Source organism: Pogoniulus pusillus, chromosome 5, assembly GCF_015220805.1.
Source record: "Pogoniulus pusillus isolate bPogPus1 chromosome 5, bPogPus1.pri, whole genome shotgun sequence".
NCBI lineage: Eukaryota > Metazoa > Chordata > Aves > Piciformes > Lybiidae > Pogoniulus > Pogoniulus pusillus.
Genome location: NC_087268.1, coordinates 6,139,502 through 6,159,878, shown reverse-complemented (window position 1 = coordinate 6,159,878; position 20,377 = coordinate 6,139,502). Strand labels below are relative to the sequence as shown.

At 43.2% G+C, this 20,377-nt stretch overlaps 1 protein-coding gene across 4 annotated transcripts in view; it reads right to left on the bottom strand.

The window, feature by feature from the left end:
• EGFL6 (EGF like domain multiple 6) overlaps window positions 1–19,295 on the bottom strand; it is a 40,151-nt gene extending 20,856 nt beyond the window's left edge. For 2 of the 4 annotated variants that reach the window (XM_064143076.1, XM_064143078.1), the window contains exons 1-4: window positions 10,682–10,905; window positions 7,580–7,692; window positions 5,386–5,478; window positions 1,899–2,018 (exon numbers count right to left, since the gene is read on the bottom strand). In XM_064143076.1, coding sequence (XP_063999146.1) covers window positions 1,899–2,018; window positions 5,386–5,478; window positions 7,580–7,692; window positions 10,682–10,761 — 406 coding nt within the window. In that variant the 5' untranslated portion in view covers window positions 10,762–10,905. Of the gene's footprint in view, window positions 1–1,898; window positions 2,367–5,385; window positions 5,479–7,579; window positions 7,693–10,681; window positions 10,906–19,156 lie in introns of those variants that run through there. The other 2 variants (XM_064143077.1, XM_064143079.1) reach the window with 2 other exon arrangements.
• Window positions 19,296–20,377: the final 1,082 nt, after the last annotated feature.

Below are 20,377 nucleotides of genomic sequence, written 5' to 3'. Positions count from 1 at the left end.
AAGCTTTCCTGGCTTTGGTTAGACATAATATTGGCTTATATGAACTGCTAATCAGAGTAGCAAATCTTGTGGAGTTTTGGCCAGTTTTCTGTTAGGTACTAATCTACTGTTTTAAGTGATGATTCTGTGTGGCCCAAAGTCACATTCTTCTGATACCTTTCTCCCAACTCCATGACCCCTTGACATGGTTGTATATTTGGAGATAAGCACTTGGACTAGGTGGACTTCACCTTGCTAAGGAGACTTATATCATATTTGATTCAATATACTCCAAGTGTTTGCCTGAACAAAGTTACAAGAATTATAGAGCTGCCTGAATAATCTATCATTTCATCAGAGCACAAGCTTAAATTAGCATCAGGTGATATGGTAGACTACTAGTTTTAACCAAGAATAATTTCTGCTTGGGCAAATAATTTACTACTTCATTTCATGATCACCATTTCCACATTTGGTAGAAATTTGGTACAAATGCAAAAAAAAGTCCTGAAATAAAACTGACTTAAAACTAATTCAGCAGAAATGCTAAATTACAGTCTGGATCTGGTTCCCTGGCTTGTTTCAGCAGTGTGGCTGCAGCAAGCATTTGTGGTCAGAGGAGTGGGAGTAAGACAGGCTGGACAAATATGCTGCTGGGTTCAAGAGGTAAGTTTCTTTTGACTCTAGTTCTGGCTTCTGCCAACTTCAGCTGTCCCTAAGACAGTGGTCTCAATGAAAACTCTTTGGAGTATGATGTCAGCAGATACACAAATTACATAAATCAGAAGGAATATATATCAGTTTCTCTGAGATGTCAGGGCCCCACAGCTGTTGCTTGCTGGTGATGCATACCATGCTTTGTAATGCAGAGGCACAACCCTGAGCTGTGATGCAGGGAAAGGAAGCTCTCCAAAAGCTCTGGCCCCAGGCATCTCTAACGGCAGTTTCAGTCTCCCTGCCATAAGATAGAGGCTGTACAAACTCTGACTTTCCTATCTGCCCCAGAGATGCATAACTTGCACACCCAAGAGTGTTTCCCAAGCTTGAGTATTTTTCCAGTTATCCCAAGACTGACAGGAAACTTACCAAGTGGACACTCTGTCTGGTGAATGGTTGTCTCCAAGGTTTGGAGATCAAAGCCTTTCAGATTATTTTTTTCCTGTCATACTCCACATGGCTAGGTCCATTGGTTTAGGACAGACCTCACAAGCAGATTGCTCCACTGCTGAGACCAACTAGCTTCCTCATCCAGTTGCTCCAGTCCAGTGGACTCCATAAAAGACCATCACCACATTACCTAAGGTTTGGGAAATTTGAGGCCAAAATACCTGTCTGGAATATCTCAGGTCTGAAAAAAACAGGTTAGCTGGAGAGAGCAAAATGCTTTCCATTACATGCTGGATTAAAGATAAAGAAAATAGATAGAACTACAGTTTAGATAAGCCTTAGTTTAATGAGCAAATACTTGCAAGAAGCTGGCAGCAGCTGAAGGAAGCATATCAACAGAGAGATAAATTAGTCAGGGAGCACAGAAAGGTATGAAATTCAGCACATTAAAAAGTAGTCTATATTGGTTCTCTGCTTAGATAGATATATTCATCCCAATTCAACAGATGAACCATCAGGTCTATACACCAAGCTTATACTAGCTGCCCTTCATCTGAAGTAATGCTACCAAAGATTTTTACTTCTAGGACAAAAACTCCTCTTAAGATCAAAATACATGTATGACCTAGTTTCCTTTATCCAGGGACTGCCAAATAGAAAGTCTTTCTCTCAGCTGCTGACAGTACCAGAGAGCTGAGGCAAAGACCCCATCCTGAATAAGCTAAATCCATTCATTACAAGAAGAAAACCTACTGGGATCAACTGTGACTAGGTAATTTTGGTATGCCTGTCTTATCAGCTCTATTACTTACTTGCACATGTGCCATCTGGCATAAGCATGTACCCGCTGAGACAATAGCACTTGTAGCTGCCATATGTATTCATGCATCTGTGTTCGCAGGGACGTGGTTTCAGTCCACATTCATTCAGATCTGCAGGAGCCATTGGAACGAAGTGAGTGCTGAGTTTATATATATACATTCATACATAGGGGTGGATAATGCCTTGAATTCCCTACAGGAAAACTGCCTGGATTGAAAATGAGCCAACCCTTCACAAGATGAGAGTTCAGCAGACCATCTGTCTGAAAGACCACTAGCAAAACACATAGAGATTTCTGCAGCTGAGAAACTAACACAGCCTGGACACATCTGGAAACTTGTTAGGAAGAGATGGAGGAGTGAGGAGGGAATTGTAGTTACTCTCTTTTCTGGGAGGTTTTTTTTTCTTGATTTCTCTGATTCTAGCTGGATATTTTAGCCCCCTGATGGACCTCTGTACTGCAAAGGTAAAAATGTGAGACTAAGAACAGCAAATCAGCTCGAGATAAAGCAAAACAAAGATTCTTTCTTTTTTTCCCCCCTGAGCTATGCATTGGCACCAAGGTTATCAGAAGCAGAAATTAAATATATGATAGGAATTATGTGACTTTAAGAATAAAAGGACAAACCTAAACATTCTCAAAATCTGAGAACAAAAGCACCCAAAACCCTTTTCAAAATCCAGGATTTAAAAGACTTTGCAGAAACAAAATTAATTTCAAATCCCTTATAGCTATCTTTCACAGGGAGAAAGCTAGAATCATAAATAGTTTAATCTTTGTGATATAGACACATATTCTGCTAACAGTGGTATTGGTGCTGCAACCAGGGCACAACATTTGTGTGTGTGACTTCTGTAAGCTGAGACCTCCAGGACAGAATGCACCAGCATATACAGCCCATTCCACATATGTTCAATGGCACATATGACTAACAGTATAATTCCAATAAATCAAAGAATCATAGAATCAAGCAGGTTGGAAGAGACCTCCAAGATCATCCAGTCCAACCTAGCACCCAGCCCTAGCCAGTCAACTAGACCATGGCACCGAGTGCCTCATCCAGGCTTTTCTTGAACACCTCCAGGGATGGTGACTCCACCACCTCCCTGGGCAGCCCATTCCAATGGCAAATCATGAAATAAATATGATTTGAAAGCCACCCCCTAGCCATTCTCCTACTCGAGAAACTTTAGATAGACTAAAGAAAGACAACAGACTACCATTAAAAGGTATAACAAAAGACTTAGCTATTTGTATTCTTGAATAACCCTCCAAGCAAGCACTAAGTTTGCAATTTTACTCATAATGGGAGAAGAAACTAAACTTATCTCGTGTCTAAGTGCCCTGGAGACAACAGAAAAAAAACTCCAGGTCATTCAAAGCACAAACTGGGGCTTGTAGAAGTGCAGAAATGTTTGTTATAGTTCAGTCCCAGGAAGAAAAAGAGGGCTGCATTTTGTTATTCTATTCTATTAAACACAGAGGCTGTTTGAAAAAGGACAAGCTATCAGTTTGCAAATCACACTGGGTTTTTGTGCTACTGTGGCTCTGTTAAATAACCAAGACTCACTTAACAAAGAAACTAGAGAGCAAACTAGGGAACAAAAGTTATTCCACTTAGACTACACATTTTCAAAAGTGCTTATCTGTACCTATCTTGCACAATGCACAGACAGCATACACAGCTATAAAACAGAACCTGTGGAGATAAGGCTAATTTAGCTCAGACTTGGTGGCAGACTAATACAGTCCTCTTATCTCTGTTATTTTAGTTAGCTCATGCTGGATGGCTCAGAAGGGCTTTCTGCTGCAAGGACAGACCACAGCTACTTCTGCCAGTAAATTAAAAGTGGCTCTGAGCATTTCTGGCTGCTGGAACATGACCACCTATATGGCTTCACTACTAAAATAGCTCTGGGGCATTTCTGCTCTGTGCCAGCCACTTGGGCATGCTTCAGAAGGCAGAGCAGCCCCAGGAGTGAACAGGCACTTTGCACATGTAGGTCTGTGCAGTGATTCCACCCAGCCTCAGATGCTGAATCTACTGTAAGCATGCAGAACAGATCCGCTTGCCTACAGAGGGTATATCAAATGCAGGTGGAGCTAATGCAGAGATAACACCTAAAAGCTGGTTTGTTTGTTTTTTTTTTCTCCTGTTGCCTCTTGGAAACACTTAAGCTACCAAATAGCTTTTAAGATTAGGTTTAGAGACTGATACCTACATATCTACTACACACAACCACAGCTGCTGTTCCACTTTTCTTTCCTGGTACTGAAGAATTGACTTCTTTTGCTGCAAGCAACATCAAAAGTTCAAAAAGATGGAGTTTTCCAAAACACTTCACAGTATAGCTTTATAGTATATTGTTTGAAAGATAGTATGGAATAAATGAATTGTTTTGACTCTGAAAGATGTGACTAAGTCAATGTAAGATTTTCAAGTAAAAGTTTCAGGTGCTTAGGAAGGTAGCAAGGATAGACCCATCCATTCATGTGGCCTTTATGCCATGTGTCCCTTGCAGCACCTGCAGTTCACTCATTTGCACTGCACTAGGATGGACTCTCCCCATGCAGTGAACTTCTCCTTTCATCTGATCCAACACAGGGATCTCCTATACTGGAACAGCTGAAAAAAACATCTGAGTTCTCACCATTGTGTTAGCTGAAATACTTCCATGTCTAATTGCAAGTTTATGGAGGGCAAGTGGTGTATTCAAAGTTTCTGAATATGCAGTTCTAAAGACTCACAATTCTGGTTCTCAGAAATACCAATCAGCATATGCAAACAGATGCCATTGACCTTGACAGTTTGACAAGTTGCATGTCTAGCATATAACTGCATGTCTTTCTGACATTAAGAAAGTAATGTGGATTGCTGGCCAAGAAAGTAACATGTGTTCTGGATTTGACTTCTGTCTCTTCCAATAATTTCATATGTAATTGTTCCTTGCCTCAATGTTTATGATTAATAAAGAGTAAGTCTGAGCATTCTCTATTAACCACAGAGGTGAACTGTTAGGAGGAAGTTCTTCACAGCGAGAGCGATTGCCACTGGAATGGGCTGCCCAGGGAGGTGGTGGAGTTGCCATCCCTGGGGTGTTCAGGAAAAGACTGGATGAGGCACTTAGTGCCATGGTCTAGTTGATTGGCTAGGGCTGGGTGATAGGTTGGGCTGGATGATCTTGGAGGTCTATTCCAACCTGGTTGATTCTATGATTCTGATTCTCTGACTATAAATATGACAGTCTGCCTTTGCCATCAGCCTACAGGAGACACATGATACAGGTTTAAAATTCTGTGTGCTCAAGGAGGCTCAAAGCTTGCCTGGGATGCTAGAGATGCAAAAGTCTTAAACTCTAAGCTGTTCTATGTAAACAGTAAACCACCTTGTTTTACAGTTTTGGAAAACAACACAAGATAAAGAGATAGAACACCAACAGTTTCTCTTTTGAAGTAATAGCTTCATATCCACAAACCTTGATTACAGGTTTTCCCTGTAAATCCAGGGAAACACTTGCATTTGTTTGGTCCCATGCACTCGCCATACTTGCAGCCATGTCCACAGAGAGCTGGTGGAGTCAGACAGAGAAAGGAGAGAGAAAAAGTTAAAAATACTCTATTTGAGAACTTTTGCCCTGCTTGGTTGCTGAAAAATTTGGTCCACAAGTTCAACATCCTCCATACCTTTCCCTATAGTTCAAGCATAATAGCTACTGATCAGCACTTTATTTCTGCTTGAGAAAAGAGACTCTGGAACTGATTGCATGAGTGTGTGCTTTCCCAGGTTTGTAAAGACCTGAAGAAGAAAAGGCTCCTTTTTTGCTCTCTCCCTTATGCTTTTTTCAGCCATGATTAGGCTTCATGTTTAGTTCTATATATGCTTGCCTTTTTCTGATGAAGTCCACATAATAAGCAGCTAGCCAGCAGCTTAACTTGATACACTTGACATCTGGAGTAGGAAAGAGGCAACAGCACTCTCTCACAGCCAGAGGCGTTACATTGCCCTACAGTAGTTTTCCAGTCTTGAATCTCCTTAGTTACAGCTGAAAAATGCTCTCTGTTCCATTGCAGAACATCCAGAGCACATCTGGCAATCAATCAGGCAACTGTCCTTACCACACATGCCAGTAAGTCTAAATAGCATCAGGTTTACAATTATTTGAGAGGGCTGTGATTATCCTAGATGCATTAAAAAGTAAAAGTGTTCTAACTCAGCCCTCTGAATCATTAGTCAGAAATTAAATGCTGACTTTTATAAGGCTTAAGGCACTTGAAGGTAATGCAATTGTCAACATGAGGGTTGTTCAAGAATAGCAAATGAAAAACACATAAATCAGGACTAGCTCTGGAAAAAAACAGTGCAAAGAGAATGCACCAAGATGTGCATCTCACTATTGTATGTATTAAGCTGCTATACAAACTGTAGGAAATAGGAAAATCACAGTGTTAGTTGCCATAGAGTGAAAAGATTAATTAAAACACAATGCTTCTGGATTCAAGTATCTTCCCTACATGTAAAGATTCATTCAAATGCACTGATTTGCAGATTAAGGCATTTTTCAACAGTACCTCCATCCCTGAATGAAATGTGGTGCACTGCAAGAGTAGCAGAATGTTAGTACTGAAGCAGAGAGCAACACTGCATCTGGATTTACAATGCAGAGCTTGGCTTAATGTAATTTTGTCAAGTAAGAATCTTAAAAGCTTATGAAAAGTGTTTAGTATGGAAGCAACCTGTTGTTTTAAAACAAGGCAATCTACTCCACTGGCTGATCAGAGTTATGTTTGCCAGTTGTCCCTCCAGGTATTAATTTTCATCAAAACCAAGGTGCTATTAAGCAATACTGAAATACTAATAAAAGTATTCATCTGTTTTTCCTTTTCTCCTCTGACGTGCTGTGAATATGGAGCAGAGACAATTTGGCTTCTTTCTTTTTCAGGCACCAGTATCTTGGTTTTCAGTGAAGCCTCTATTCAGATATACAATGCCAAACACTCTGGGACAACAGTTGCAACACCTGAAAAAGATTCCTAAAGTATATATTTGATTGTTTTGTTGTGTTTTGTCCATGTACAGCTAGAGAGATTCCACATCACATCCTCCTTGGGCTCTGTAGAGTTTTCACAATTCAGCAATTTGTGAAAGTCTTAAGTGTCATTGACTCCATTATGCCGATAATCCGTGGAGCAGAATGCTGGCTGGCTACTCAAGATCAAGTCATTTATTGCTTTGAGGTTTATTTCTGTTTCAGAAGGTGAAAACACCCTGATTCACAGAAGCTGTATGCTCTGAAGATGAAGGATATCAACTGGTGCAAAACCATTTTAGGAGTCCCTGCGTAGCATTAGCAAACACTGCATTTTTGGCAGCTACTTGTCAGCTGTAACAGTACAGACACTGACCAGGGATGTGCAAGAAGTTAGAAAACATAGTCCTTTCTGGACCTAAGAGTTTTTCAATAGGTATTTTATGGTTTGTTTTTATTTTTCAGCTAAAATTCTGCTTTCTTTGAGGAGATGGTAATTCAAACATGTTTTATTCACTCCCTCATAGTTAAGACATTTCCCTCCTCAGAAGCTTTCTTTCTGTGGTTTCTGGCAGACACATATGAAATCCCTTTATGAGTACCAATTACACGGTGGTGGAGAAGAAATAAGTGTTAATGTTACCTTCACATTGGCCATTGTTGTTCTTTTTCCAGCCATAACAGCAATCCAATCTAGAACCGTAGCGGCACACCCCAGGCTGGCTTACACTCACCAGCTGCCCACGAACTCTTGAGCTGTTTAAGGAAGAACAAACACTAGCTCCAGTAATCCATTGCTCCATATACTCCTTTGGACATTTCCCTCACGTTTTATGCACCATCACATATTTTCATTTCACTGAACTTCGGGCAGCATTCCCAGAAAGGAATGCTAAGTTGCATCTTGTTGGAGGAACGTGGGAAATGAGAACATTTCAGATGCAACAAATTAACTGTGTAACATAAATTCTTTTCAATGAGAAACATGGTGAAGGCAAAAAATACAGTCAAATCCTCTGCTAGAATGAGTAATGTTTAATATCAGTGAAGTCAATGGAGCTGCTCCAGCTTATATCACATGAAGACTCAGGATTGAATATACGATGCCATACTTCACTGCTTTGAATGTATTGATTCTACAGAAAAGAAGCTTTCTGAGTATCAGTCAGCCCTGTAAAAGCAGGTGACTTGCAGGCTCATAGACACTGCCTATGTGCAAATGAATTGTGTAAATGCAGTCCTGTGTGGACAACCTGACATTACAACTCAACGTTAATTTAAACTGGCAGTAAAACCAGGGGATTCTAAGTCACTGTGCAAATCAATAGCTGCAAGAGTTGGAAAACCTGCCACATTAATTGCCAAAAGTATAAATCTGGTGGAAATTATTCTAACTCTGTAAGTCTTCTAGACTTACTCTGTGCTGCAATAGGTGCTGTTTCTCCAGGTCTATTCTCCCTCTGATTGCTTAAGCTCTCCACTACCACATGCCTGTCCTCTTTATGAAATTCTCTTCTTTATCCAAAATCATAGAATCATAGAATCAACCAGGTTGGCAAAGACCTCCAAGATCATCCAGTCCAACCTAGCACCCAGCCCTGTCCAATCAACTAGACCATGGCACTAAGTGCCTTATCCAGGCTTTTCTTTAACACCTCCAGGGACAGAGACTCCCTGGGCAGCCCATTCCAATGCCAATCACTCTCTCTGGCAAGAACTTCCTCCTAACATCCAGTCTATACCTCCCCTGGCACAACTTGAGACTGTGTCCCCTTGTTCTGATGCTGGTTGCCTGGGAGAAGAGACCAACCCCCAACTGACTACAGCCTCCCTTCAGGTAGTTGTAGACAGCAATGAGGTCAGCCCTGAGCCTCCTCTTCCTACTGCTTTTTCCAGGCCATAATTACAAACACACTTTCTTCAAAGAGTCCAAAGTCTTTTGGACACACAAAATATCTGCAAGAACTTTGTAGTAAGTGATTTGGGGCATTGGAGGGGCAAGAGAGGAACAAACATCTTCATAGTGAGAAAAAAAAATTGAGATTAAAAAAAGTCAACTGATCAGGCACTTTTGCATTTGATATTCTGACATGATAAAGGCATTGCTTTATCACCTTACAGCAGTGCTTTGCACACATCCTCCTGTGCTTATCTGTAAGGGTTGCACTCACAAAATTAGGGCAAATGACTAAATTTAATGTATGCTTAACACTTAAAAGGTACAAGATATTATTTCAGAGCTTTCTTCAGTATCAAAATCATTGGAAAGAGTAGGGAGTTCAGAGGAAATGTGTAAGCTTGTGCATCTGAGATACCCTGAAAGAAAGACAGTTATCATGCCACCTGGCTGAAGTAGAAAAACTTCAGTGTTGGAATAAATCATTCTGAAGTCACTCAGCCTTTGCCTTCAATCCAGTGATGCAGCTTGTCTACACCTCATCTTCAGAGATAAGAATCATAGAATCAACCAGGTTGGAAGAGACCTCCAAGATCATCCAGTCCAACCTAGCACCCAGCCCTAGCCAGTCAACTAGACCATGGCACCAAGTGCCTCATCCAGTCCCTTCTTGAACACCTCCAGGGACGGTGACTCCATCACCTCCCTGGGCAGCCCATTCCAATGCCAATCACTCTCTCTGGCAAGAACTTCCTCCTAACATCCAGCCTAGACTTTCCCCAGCACAACTTGAGACTGTGTCCCCTTGTTCTGTTGCCGATTGCCTGGGAGAAGAGACCAACCCCCACCTGGCTACAACCTCCCTTCAGGTAGTTGTAAAAAGCAATGAGGTCCCCCCTGAGCCTCCTCTTCTCCAGGCCAAACACCCCCAGCTCCCTCAGCCTCTCCTCATAGGGTTTGTGTTCCAGACCTCTCACCAGCTTTGTTGCCCTTCATACAAAAAAAGCCAGGACCTCCTTGGTTGAGGCATGTTGAACAGCTATGACTCCTGCACATGCATCAATTAGAAATTAGCATCCTGCCTCTTAATTTTAGACAATACAACATTTTCCCATTTTCTTCATCCATGTGCTGGTATCTCACATCACTAGCAAGTGTACAAGTTAAAGAATCTAAGTTGTTTGCATGCTAGAAAGTGCCCTTGAGAGCCGGATAGCAGATGTATATTCTGCTTACATCCCAGAAAATTCTCTTGAATGCAGCTGGATAATGCTACAACTCCCCTGGAAGGTTAAAATGCCTAAAGGTTGGAGGAAGCAGGATCCCATTACTTTCCCAAAGGTCATCATTTTCACAGGAAGACAAACACATTCAGTAACATTTATTCACTTCAAAACCAAACAATGAAAGTAACCTACAACATCTAACAAGATTTCAATAAATGTTTGCCTTAAGAAAGGGAAATGCTCCATAAACCTGCAGATAAAATTAAGCTATTTGAACTTTATACCTAGTGTATAAAGTTCTCTTGTTCTGACTTCCACAAACCTCAAGATAGTCTACTTTTGGCAATGAGAGAGGTCAGCTAGATCACTGAGAGCCCACCTGGATCCCAAAATCTGGGGCAAAAAGCAGTTTTGCCACTACGGAGTGGCCCCGGCGACTCGCCGCGGCTTCGGCTGAAGCGCAGACCCACCGGCACGGCAGGGAGCGCGCCCCGCCGCCCAGCTCGGCCACCCGCCGATGACTCCGATCCAACCCCGGGTCCGCCTGCCGCGACCCCACAGGTCGCTGCCACGCAGGGCTCCAGGTGCGCTCCCGACTACCTCCCCCGGTGTCCCCGCTCACCTGCCCGCGGCCGCCAGCCCGGCGACGAGGAGGACGAGGAGGAGGATGGCAAGCAGGGCACTCTTGGGCGCCGGCACCATTGCCCGACCGCGGGGAAGCGGCTCCGGACCTGGCCCCGCGGCGATGAGGCAGCAAGCGGCTGTTCCCGGGCGGCGGGGCGCCAGGATCAGGAGCAGGAGCGGGCCATACACCCCGGCGGGGCGGGGCGGGCCCGCCTCCGCTCGCCGTGCGCCGTGCCGTGGGTAGCGAGTCTCGGTGGGATGCGAGGCGGCACCGCAGCAGGAGGACCGCGGTGGGAAGGAAGAGCGATTCATGCGTAAGGACTGCAGCCCAGATACAAGCTGCCGCGGCGGGCACGGAGCAGCGTACACCCGGGAATAGCCGTGCCAGTCTGCCAGTCAGCCTCCTCCCTGCAAGCTTGCTCCGTCCCAGCCAACGCTGCCCCGCGGGCTCCATCTCCTCGAGTGCCACCACTGTGTGCTTTTACTGTGGAACTTTATAACTTGCTGACTCTTGACCTAGTTTTCTTCACTTTCAGATCCCTGCTAAAAAGAAAAAGATTTAGACCTTTTTTCCCCCTCTCTAAATACCAAAGCACAGATCTTTTGTTGTTTGAATACATCAGCCTGTGACAAAAATAATCCAGTCACTTTTGATGTTCTTATATGTAACATATACATATGTCTTTTCCAACCCTGATGATACTGTGATAATAACAGAGCATTTCTGGGTTTAGTACTAAATGATTTATTTCCCCGCCCCCCCCGATACAAACCCCAGCGGAGAACACCCAAACCTAACTCTGTTAGGAGTTACTACTTTTAGTAGAATGCTTGCTATTATTTGTTGTCTCAGCTGCAGTATTTCTTAAACCCCACAACCATTTGTGAGACCTTTTACAAAGTCTATCACAGATCATCAAGTCCAACCCTTTACCACAGAGCTCAAGGCTAGACCATGGCACCAAGTGCCACGTCCAATCCTGCCTTAAACAGCTCCAGGGATGGCGACTCCACCACCTCCCCGGGCAGCCCATTCCAGTGTCCAATGACTCTCTCAGTGAAGAACTTTCTCCTCACCTCCAGCCTAAATTTCCCCTGGTGCAGCTTGAGGCTGTGTCCTCTCGTTCTGGTGCTGGCCACCTGAGAGAAGAGAGCAACCTCCTCCTGGCTACAACCAGCCCTCAGGGAGTTGTAGACAACAATAAGGTCACCCCTGAGCCTCCTCTTCTCCAGGCTAACCAATCCCAGCTCCCTCAGCCTCTCCTCGTAGGGCTGTGCTCAAAGCCTCTCACCAGCCTCGTCGCCCTTCTCTGGACACGCTCAAGCATCTCAATGTCCTTCCTAAACTGGGGGGCCCAGAATTGAACACAGTACTCAAGGTGTGGTGTAACCAGTGCAGAGTACAGGGGCAGAATGACCTCCCTGCTCCTGCTGACCACACCATTCCTGATGCAGGCCAGGATGCCACTGGCTCTCTTGGCCACCTGGGCACACTGCTGGCTCATGTTCAGGCGGGTATCAATCAGCACCCCCAGATCCCTCTCTGTCTGGCTGCTCTCCAGCCACTCCGACCCCAGCCTGTATCTCTCCATGGGGTTGTTGTGGCCAAAGTGCAGCACCCTGCACTTGGAACTATTGAACCCCATCCCATTGGACTCTGCCCATCTGTCCAGGCTGTCAAGGTCCTGCTGCAGAGCCCTTCTGCCCTCCAACCCAGCCACATCTGCCCCCAGCTTAGTGTCATCTGCACACTTGCTGATGACTGACTCAATGCCCTCATCCAGATCATCTATGAAGATGTTAAAGAGGATGGGCCCAGCACTGATCCCTGAGGGACACCAGTTGTGACTGGCCACCAGCTGAATGTGGCACCATTCACCAGCAGTTCATAATTTATCATATAGCTCTCATTTTTTTCACGTTCTTAGACAGAAAAGGTGTTTTATTAGAGCAGAAGTCATGGATTTAGTTTCTGTTATTCCGTTGCTGATGTTTAAGAAGTCTTCTCTGAAAAAAATAAGCAACTGACAAAGTACTTCTTGAATTCACCAGCTTTCTGCATAACTTTAAGGTGAAGGACAAAAACTGTGGTTCAGCAATGAGCTACTCCCTGAACAAGAGTTTTCTATTCTACTGAGATATGTACAAGAGGTCTTGTGCCCAAGAGCTCCTGTAACTTTTCAAAATAGACCAAATAGTCTAAAAATAGATATTCTCTCTAACTACAAAAGTTAGCCTATGCACTTCTCAGAGTATCATGCTGCAGCAAAACACTACTACTGCATATCTCATTTAGCATTTGTTGATGACTGTAATCAAAACAGCTGCAAAACCATTGTTAGCTATCCAGGCTTAAGCCAACTGAATGAAGTTTAGTAATACTTTCTAATGTAGAAACTAAAACTAGCAACGCAGTTCTTCTATGACAGTGCTCAGCACAACTGCTAAATCACCACTCTGCCCCATAGCTTTTCCCCAATGGCAAGGAAATAATAGCATTCATCCTATTACTATTTTAAAACTTGTTTTCACTGTGACAACTAACTAGCTGCTGGCCAGAATTTCAGAGTTCAGTGCCACAAACAAATGCAAGAATATTCCCTAATGTAATTTCTGGAAGCTCTCTAAACCACAAATTATCATTGACAAGCAAATCAAAGGTTCCTTCTCTCCTTCTGGGGGAACTGGCTGAGCTGAGTTTCTCTTTAGCCTCTCTCTGACTAATCCACTTTGCTTCCTAACCCCCTGGCCAAACCTCCATTCTTCCTTGGGACTGGGGTAAGGTTGAGAGGGGTGGGAGAAGGTGAAGGGGCAGTTGGGAGCTCCTCCTGGGGACTCAGGTTTCTGGGAGGGGAGTTGTGTTTCTGGATTACCTTTTCCCTTGTCTATTTCTGTCTATAACTATATATACTGTAAATATCTGCCTGTATATTGAGCTAAGCTGTAAATATAAGCTTCATTCATATTTCCAGAGCTGGCTGAGTCTAGTCTGGGTGATTTCCAAAGTGTGGGGGGGCAGGGAACACCCAAACCATCACACGAGTACAGCGTGACCATGAATGAAGACACTGAACAGCTCAATTTAATTAACTTGCCTTTCCTTAAGTTTTAAAACAATTGTTGTGCTCAATGTACAGTATCCATTTCCAGCAAGACTCTTTCATTTAAACTGGAAGCAGCTGTGCAAACAGAAAGAAGGAAAATGATCTTTCTGAAAGCTGAATTGCACCCTTGTACATGACAGCATGTGCTAACACTCATGAGCTTCCTTCTCACCTGCTTCCCATTCTCTGATTCTTGCACAACTTCCCTCTCACAAGCCAGCCTAACTGAGTGTAACAGTTGTTCTGATTTATCCTTTGACAAGGTACAGTACTGAAGTACACGATGGCAGCACAAAGGGCCTCCGTGTGAACAGTGATGAAGAAAGAGACAGACCTTGAACCCTTCTTCATGTCAAACTTAATCCTTTCATAGCATTCCTCCTCATTCAAGACATTTGTGAATGAACACCTCAGCAGGTCAGGAGCAACTGGTGTCCGGAGAATCTTAGGTTTTACTCTGTCAGACTACCTAACTGGCATCCCAAACCGCCTCCTACTAAGTAACAAATAAATCTGCTACTGATATTAATGGAAGCAGAGCCAGAATTCACATTTGAATAGTGGAGCACAAATCAGAATTTGATTTTAAACATATGAATTTTTTTTTTTAGCATTTAGTATTTTAGAGATAAGAACAGCATATTATGCCCAAAAGAGGTATTAATAAACAAGCTGTTTACTATCTTATGTGTGTACTTTCCTTTTCCTTTCCTTTACAAGCCAGTCCTTTCATTTATTTGCCTTTTACCTTCCAGACTCTCATCACAACAGGTTTTCCTGTTCAAACAGAGTGAAAAAAAGTTTGAAGGAATACGTGGGATGAGGCTTTATGCTCTCAGTTTCATATAATTACAATAGGTCATAGTTGACCCAGGTATGCCTTCTACATAGAAAGTGTCACAACTTTGAGAAAGAGGAAAATATGAAGCAAAACAAGATATTTTTAATCTCAAGAACTCTTAAGATAAATTCTGAAGAATCTGAGGAGCAACCAAAAGTGAAGGAAAAAAAGCAAACTAAATGAGCAATGGGAGTATTTGTTCACAAAGCACTGATACAAAGGGATACGGCAAAAGAATTAACTGACAAAAGATAAGAGGCTTTTCTTTGGGGCCCTAAGGGAGTCTAATTAACTGATTTCTAGAAAGAGGATAGAAGCAGCTTACTGATTTTACTGTCAGATATTTGGCTAGAAATCAAGAGCTTCAAAAGACACTAATGGGGGAAAAGTTAACATCTGATGGTGAAGAAGAGGGGCTCATATAAACCGTGGGCTCTTTAATGTAGGAATTGCTGACAACAGGGTGAGAGCAGACAAATGATGGACTGCTAAAGAGAATCCAAAGTACCAAAGATGAATAGTACCAAAAATAGATTATCAGCCAGCAAAACAGCAACTTCCTTTCCATGTAGTAAGAGCTACTACCACTCTGAAAAATGAGCAATAAAGCTCAGAAAATAGTTTACAGGGTTTGCTCTGACCTACTGTGAGTTCTACAGAACTCAGGCCACCAGTCAATTGTGCTAGTTTGAAGCAAGCTAGAATGTTTTGGTGAGAAGAATTAGATCATAGGCTGTGAAAGGAAAACAATGGTGATGCCTGCTTCCCTCAGAGTCTTGCTGAAGAAGAAAGGAAAACATTAGATAGCTCTCTCGCCTTTTTTTGTCTCGCTTTCTGGCTGGGCTCTGACTGAGCTGCATCTCCCTAACCTCACCTTCCATTTGGACTAACCCACCTTTGCTTCATAACCTCTTGGCTGAACCTCTATTCTTTCTTAGGACTGGGGTAAGGTTGAGAGGGGCAGGGGGAAGGTGCAGGGGTGGTTGGGAGCCCCTCCTGGGACTCAGGTTTCTGGGAGGGGAGTTGTGTTTATTACTTTTTACCTTGTCTATTTCTGTCTATCACTGTATCTACTGTAAATATCTGCTTGTATATTGTGCTAGCTGTAAATATAAGCTTCATTCAATTTCCAGAGCTGGCTGAGACTAGTCTGCATGATTTCTAAAGTGTGGGGGGGCAGGGAACACCCAAACCATCACATCCATCAGCACTGCATGCAAATCCATTAAGTAATTACTGGCACATAGCATGGTATCTCTTCATTTCCATTTATTACTTTTTTTTCTTTGCTAAGGTCTGATCAACTGTCCAAAGCCCTTTTCCAAACATATATGTAATGTAAATATATAAATGTAAATTCTCTAAGAAAAGTAAATGTGGGGCCAGAAATTCACAAATCAAGGTATTCAGAACTATGATAAACAGTGCCATGGTCTGGTTGACTGGACAGGACTGGGTGCTAGGTTGGACTGGATGATCTTGGAGGTCTCTTCCAACCTGGTGGATTCTATGATGCTCTGGCTTTCAGTAGTACTCCACATATTCGTGGGGAAAAACAATTTCTCTTAAAAAGCAGATTTTCAATTAGAACAGAAAGCAAGAAACTGTCCGTGAGTGGTTACCAGTTTGCCTTTAGATGATCATTTTCAGCTATTCCCATGCTACTTATGCGTGATGGTTTGGGTGTTCCCCATCCCCCTACACTTTGAAAATCACCCAGACTAGTCTCAGCCAGCTCTGGAAATATGAATGAAGCTTATATTTACAGCTGGCACAATATACAAGCAGATATTTACAGTACATACAGTGATAGACAGAAATATACATGGCAAAAAGTAATAGAGAAACACAGTGGGTTAGCAAATTATTTTTTTTTTTAACTTAATGTACCTTCTGTTACAGTAGCAAAGCAGGGGGACAGTATTCTGCCTGAAAGAGGTGGCATGCACACATCTACCAGGGTTTCTCTGCTGGTGTAATGACTGGCTGATGTGATATGAACAGAAATCACATGGCAAGCTCCTCTTAATGCTTTCTTTAAACAATAATGCTTCTCTTACTCCTTTAGAGTAATTGTCTCTCTGTATGCCTTTGATAGAATCATAGAATCAACCAGGTTGGAAGGGACCTCCAAGATCAGCCAGTCCAACCTAGCACCCAGCCCTAGCCAGTCAACTAGACCATGGCACTAAGTGCCTCATCCAGGCTTTGCTTGAAGACCCCCAGGGACGGTGACTCCACCACCTCCCTGGGCAGCCCATTCCAATGGGAAATCATTCTCCCTGTGAAGAGCTTCCTCCTAACATCCATCCTATACAATATGAAAGTTATTTGTAAAGTAACTGGTCAACTGCACAGCAAAAGTACATCAGCCTAGCTCCTCTGACATCAGCTGAGCATTGTGAACATGTAATTTCTCCCAGGCTGCTTCTTTGACACACCTACAGCACTTCTGGCTAGCTCTGGGACTACGTAGCAGCTGAAGAAACAGCCTTGAGCAGTGCTGACGGCAACATATTTTAAGTTGTGAAAAAATATCACTCAGGTCTAGTACTGAGTGAGTCATATGAATCACTGTATGACCTCTCCCTCATAATCTACACAGGAGACAAGTTCCTGGTGGTTTGCCGAGAGTTACACCACATCTTTTAGCAGAGGATGAACTAAAGACAGCTTCTAGCCAGCTCCCTTCAACAATGGTCAGTTCTTTTTTAACAAGGCAACAAAAAAATGAAGTTTCAAAAGCACTTACCCTTGAGCATTCCTCGACACACTCCTCTGCACCTGGAGCTGGAAGAACCTTTGCTCTTACAAAACACATTCTTTCCAGGCTTTAAATTTCGAGATGATGTGAACAGTGATAAAAGATATGAATGTGTCTGTAACTGACAAGTACTTAAACATATATGTGTGTATATCTCTTGCAGACATATGAATACACACTTGAAACATCTGCCACATCTTTCCACATGCAAAATGTTTAACAGTCCATTCTTACCTCTCTCAGCAATCCAGCCATGGTAAGGCAGCAATGTCAGGGAAAGAAGGGGAAATACAAATGATGTGGCACTTTTCTAGTTAAACTATCAATGATCTTTCTAGGTATATATAAAATTACCAGGTCCACTTGCTTGTCCACTTTATGACAACAATCTTTTTTTCTGGATGCTAACAACAGTGGCATTAGCATCTCACAAGACCATTGTTATCCATACCTCTGAGCATGACTCTGAATAGACAGAACCGGAGTGGGTTTTTTGCTAAAAAGGTGCCTTTCACAGACTGAGAGTTCACAGATGAAGCATGCAGAAAAAAAAGATCATTCTCAAGCTACAGGTTGCCAGTCTTGGCATTATCACACATGATTTGGTAGCATTTGAGTGAGAAAGACAGAGAGAGCTTTTTTTTAACTCATATACTGCATTTGCACTGCTATATTTCTTTTCCCATACATGCCTATAAGTAAAAGCAGGTGCAGGATTTGGTTATACTCTGCTTTCCTCTGAGCATTAGAGTTATGCAGCTCTGAGTTGTGGTGTTTGTGTAATGTGTTCTCCTAATGAGCCACATACAATTCTCCAGTCACGGGAAGAGCACAAGTTATTCGCAATGCTTGAGTCCCACCCAGCTGTAACCAGAACTGTAACCAGAGCAGAGAGACATTTAACAGAAGTATTGTGGTTGGTAAGGATTAAATATGAAAAGAAAAGTGTGTGAGAGAGAAAGCACCAGAAGAAACAGAAGAGTAAGGGTTAAAAAACTGAGTCGGTCACACAGAGGAATGCGTCAAACCCAGACAAATGTGCAGTGTGATAAGAACAGAGCAGAAGAGGAGGCTCAGGGGTGATCTTATTGCTGTCTACAACTACCTGAGGGGTGGTTGTGGCCAGGAGGAGGTTGCTCTCTTCTCTCAGGTGGCCAGCACCAGAACAAGAGGACACAGCCTCAAGCTACGCCAGGGGAGATTTAGGCTGGAGGTGAGGAGAAAGTTCTTCCCTGAGAGAGTCATTGGACACTGGAATGGGCTGCCCGGGGAGGTGGTGGAGTCACCGTCCCTGGAGCTGTTCAAGGCAGGATTGGACGTGGCACTTGGTGCCATGGTCTAGCCTTGAGCTCTGTGGTAAAGGGTTGGACTTAATGATCTATGAGGTCTCTTCCAACCCTGATGATACTGTGAAATAACTCATTAATGGAAGACGCTCTGAGAACAGAAGAATAGGTGGCAACAAGGCTCCAGAACATCACATACACCATTCTCTTTTGCAGTAGTGTGCTAAGAAGACCAACAGCATCCTGGCTTGTATCAGCAATAGTGTGGCCAGCAGGAGTAGAGAAGTGATCGTGCCACCTGTACTTGGCACTGGTGATGCCGCTGTGTTCAGTTTTGGGGCCCTCACTACAAGAAAGACATCGAGTTAGACTTCTCAGCCTGTAATGCTTGGTAGCACTGTTAACACCAAACCTAGTTGAGACAGAAGGAATTGATTGTAAGGATTTGGATAAAGAGCAGTTGGCTGGACGTGCTTACCTTGTGGCTATGCAAGCTTTGCAGGATAGGGAGTTGAAGCTGTACTTTGTGTGAATCAAGACTGCCATCCAATGGCTGCTCACAGACCAGTTCTCATAGCGATCCAAGCTTCTGGCACCATCTCTCTGCAGAAATGGTTGCACTTAAACAAAAGCAAACACTTCACCATATTTGAATGATTGTTTTACCATGATGTGCACGGCATTTAACTTCTTCCTAGCTGTCCAAAATCTGAAAATGAAAAGTTACTGAAGGAGAGGAGGGCATGAGGGACAGATTAAAATAGTAGTATGACTTAGCCAGATTCAAATCCAGAACACAAACCTTTTGAAGAGAGGCTGAGGGAGCTGAGGTTGTTTAGCCTGGAGAAGAGGAGGCTCAGGGATGACCTCATTGCTGAAGGGAGGCTGTAGCCAGGTGGGGGTTGGTCTCTTCTCCCAGGCAACCAGCAACAGAACAAGAGGGGACAGTCTCAAATTGTGTGAGGGGAGGAATGGGATGGATGTTAGGAGGAAATTCTTCACAGAGAGTGATTGGCATTGGAATGGGCTGCCCAGGGAGGTGGTGGAGTCACCATCCCTGGAGGTGTTCAAGAAAAGCCTGGCTGAGGCATTTAGTGCCATGGTCTAGTTGGCTGGCTAGGGCTGGGTGCTAGGTTGAGCTAGACGATCTTGGAGGTCTCTTTGAACCTGGTTGATTCTATGACATGACAGGCCCTGAGAATACAAAGTCAACTCTTTGAACTAGCAGAGGGCCCTTAATCTTCCAGGTGACACACATTGTCCCATAATTGCTTTCTCCAAGACATGACAGTCTGTATATTCAGATATATAATTGGCAGGTTGTCAGTATGATGGGGCAGGATATTGAAATTTGTGTTACTAATTGTTTAAGGCAACAGACAGGATGATAATTCATAAGGTGGTAGGGATAGTAAAAGTCATCACCAACTACATTAGTTGGCAGAGGTGGTTGATTGTCAGAGCTGGTTGGAGTATTTTATTCTATTTATGTTACATATAATGACAGACAAATGCCCTGAATGCCTGAGCCTGCACAACTTCTATTCATAGCACTGCAAAGTGTGGTATAATGCAGACCAAATATGTGGCCAAAATACTCATGCATTTGGTAGTATCAACAGAGCTCAAAGCCACAAGCCCAGAGATAAAAAAACAGAAGTCCCAAACTAGCAAATGAATTCCCAGCACACAAACAATA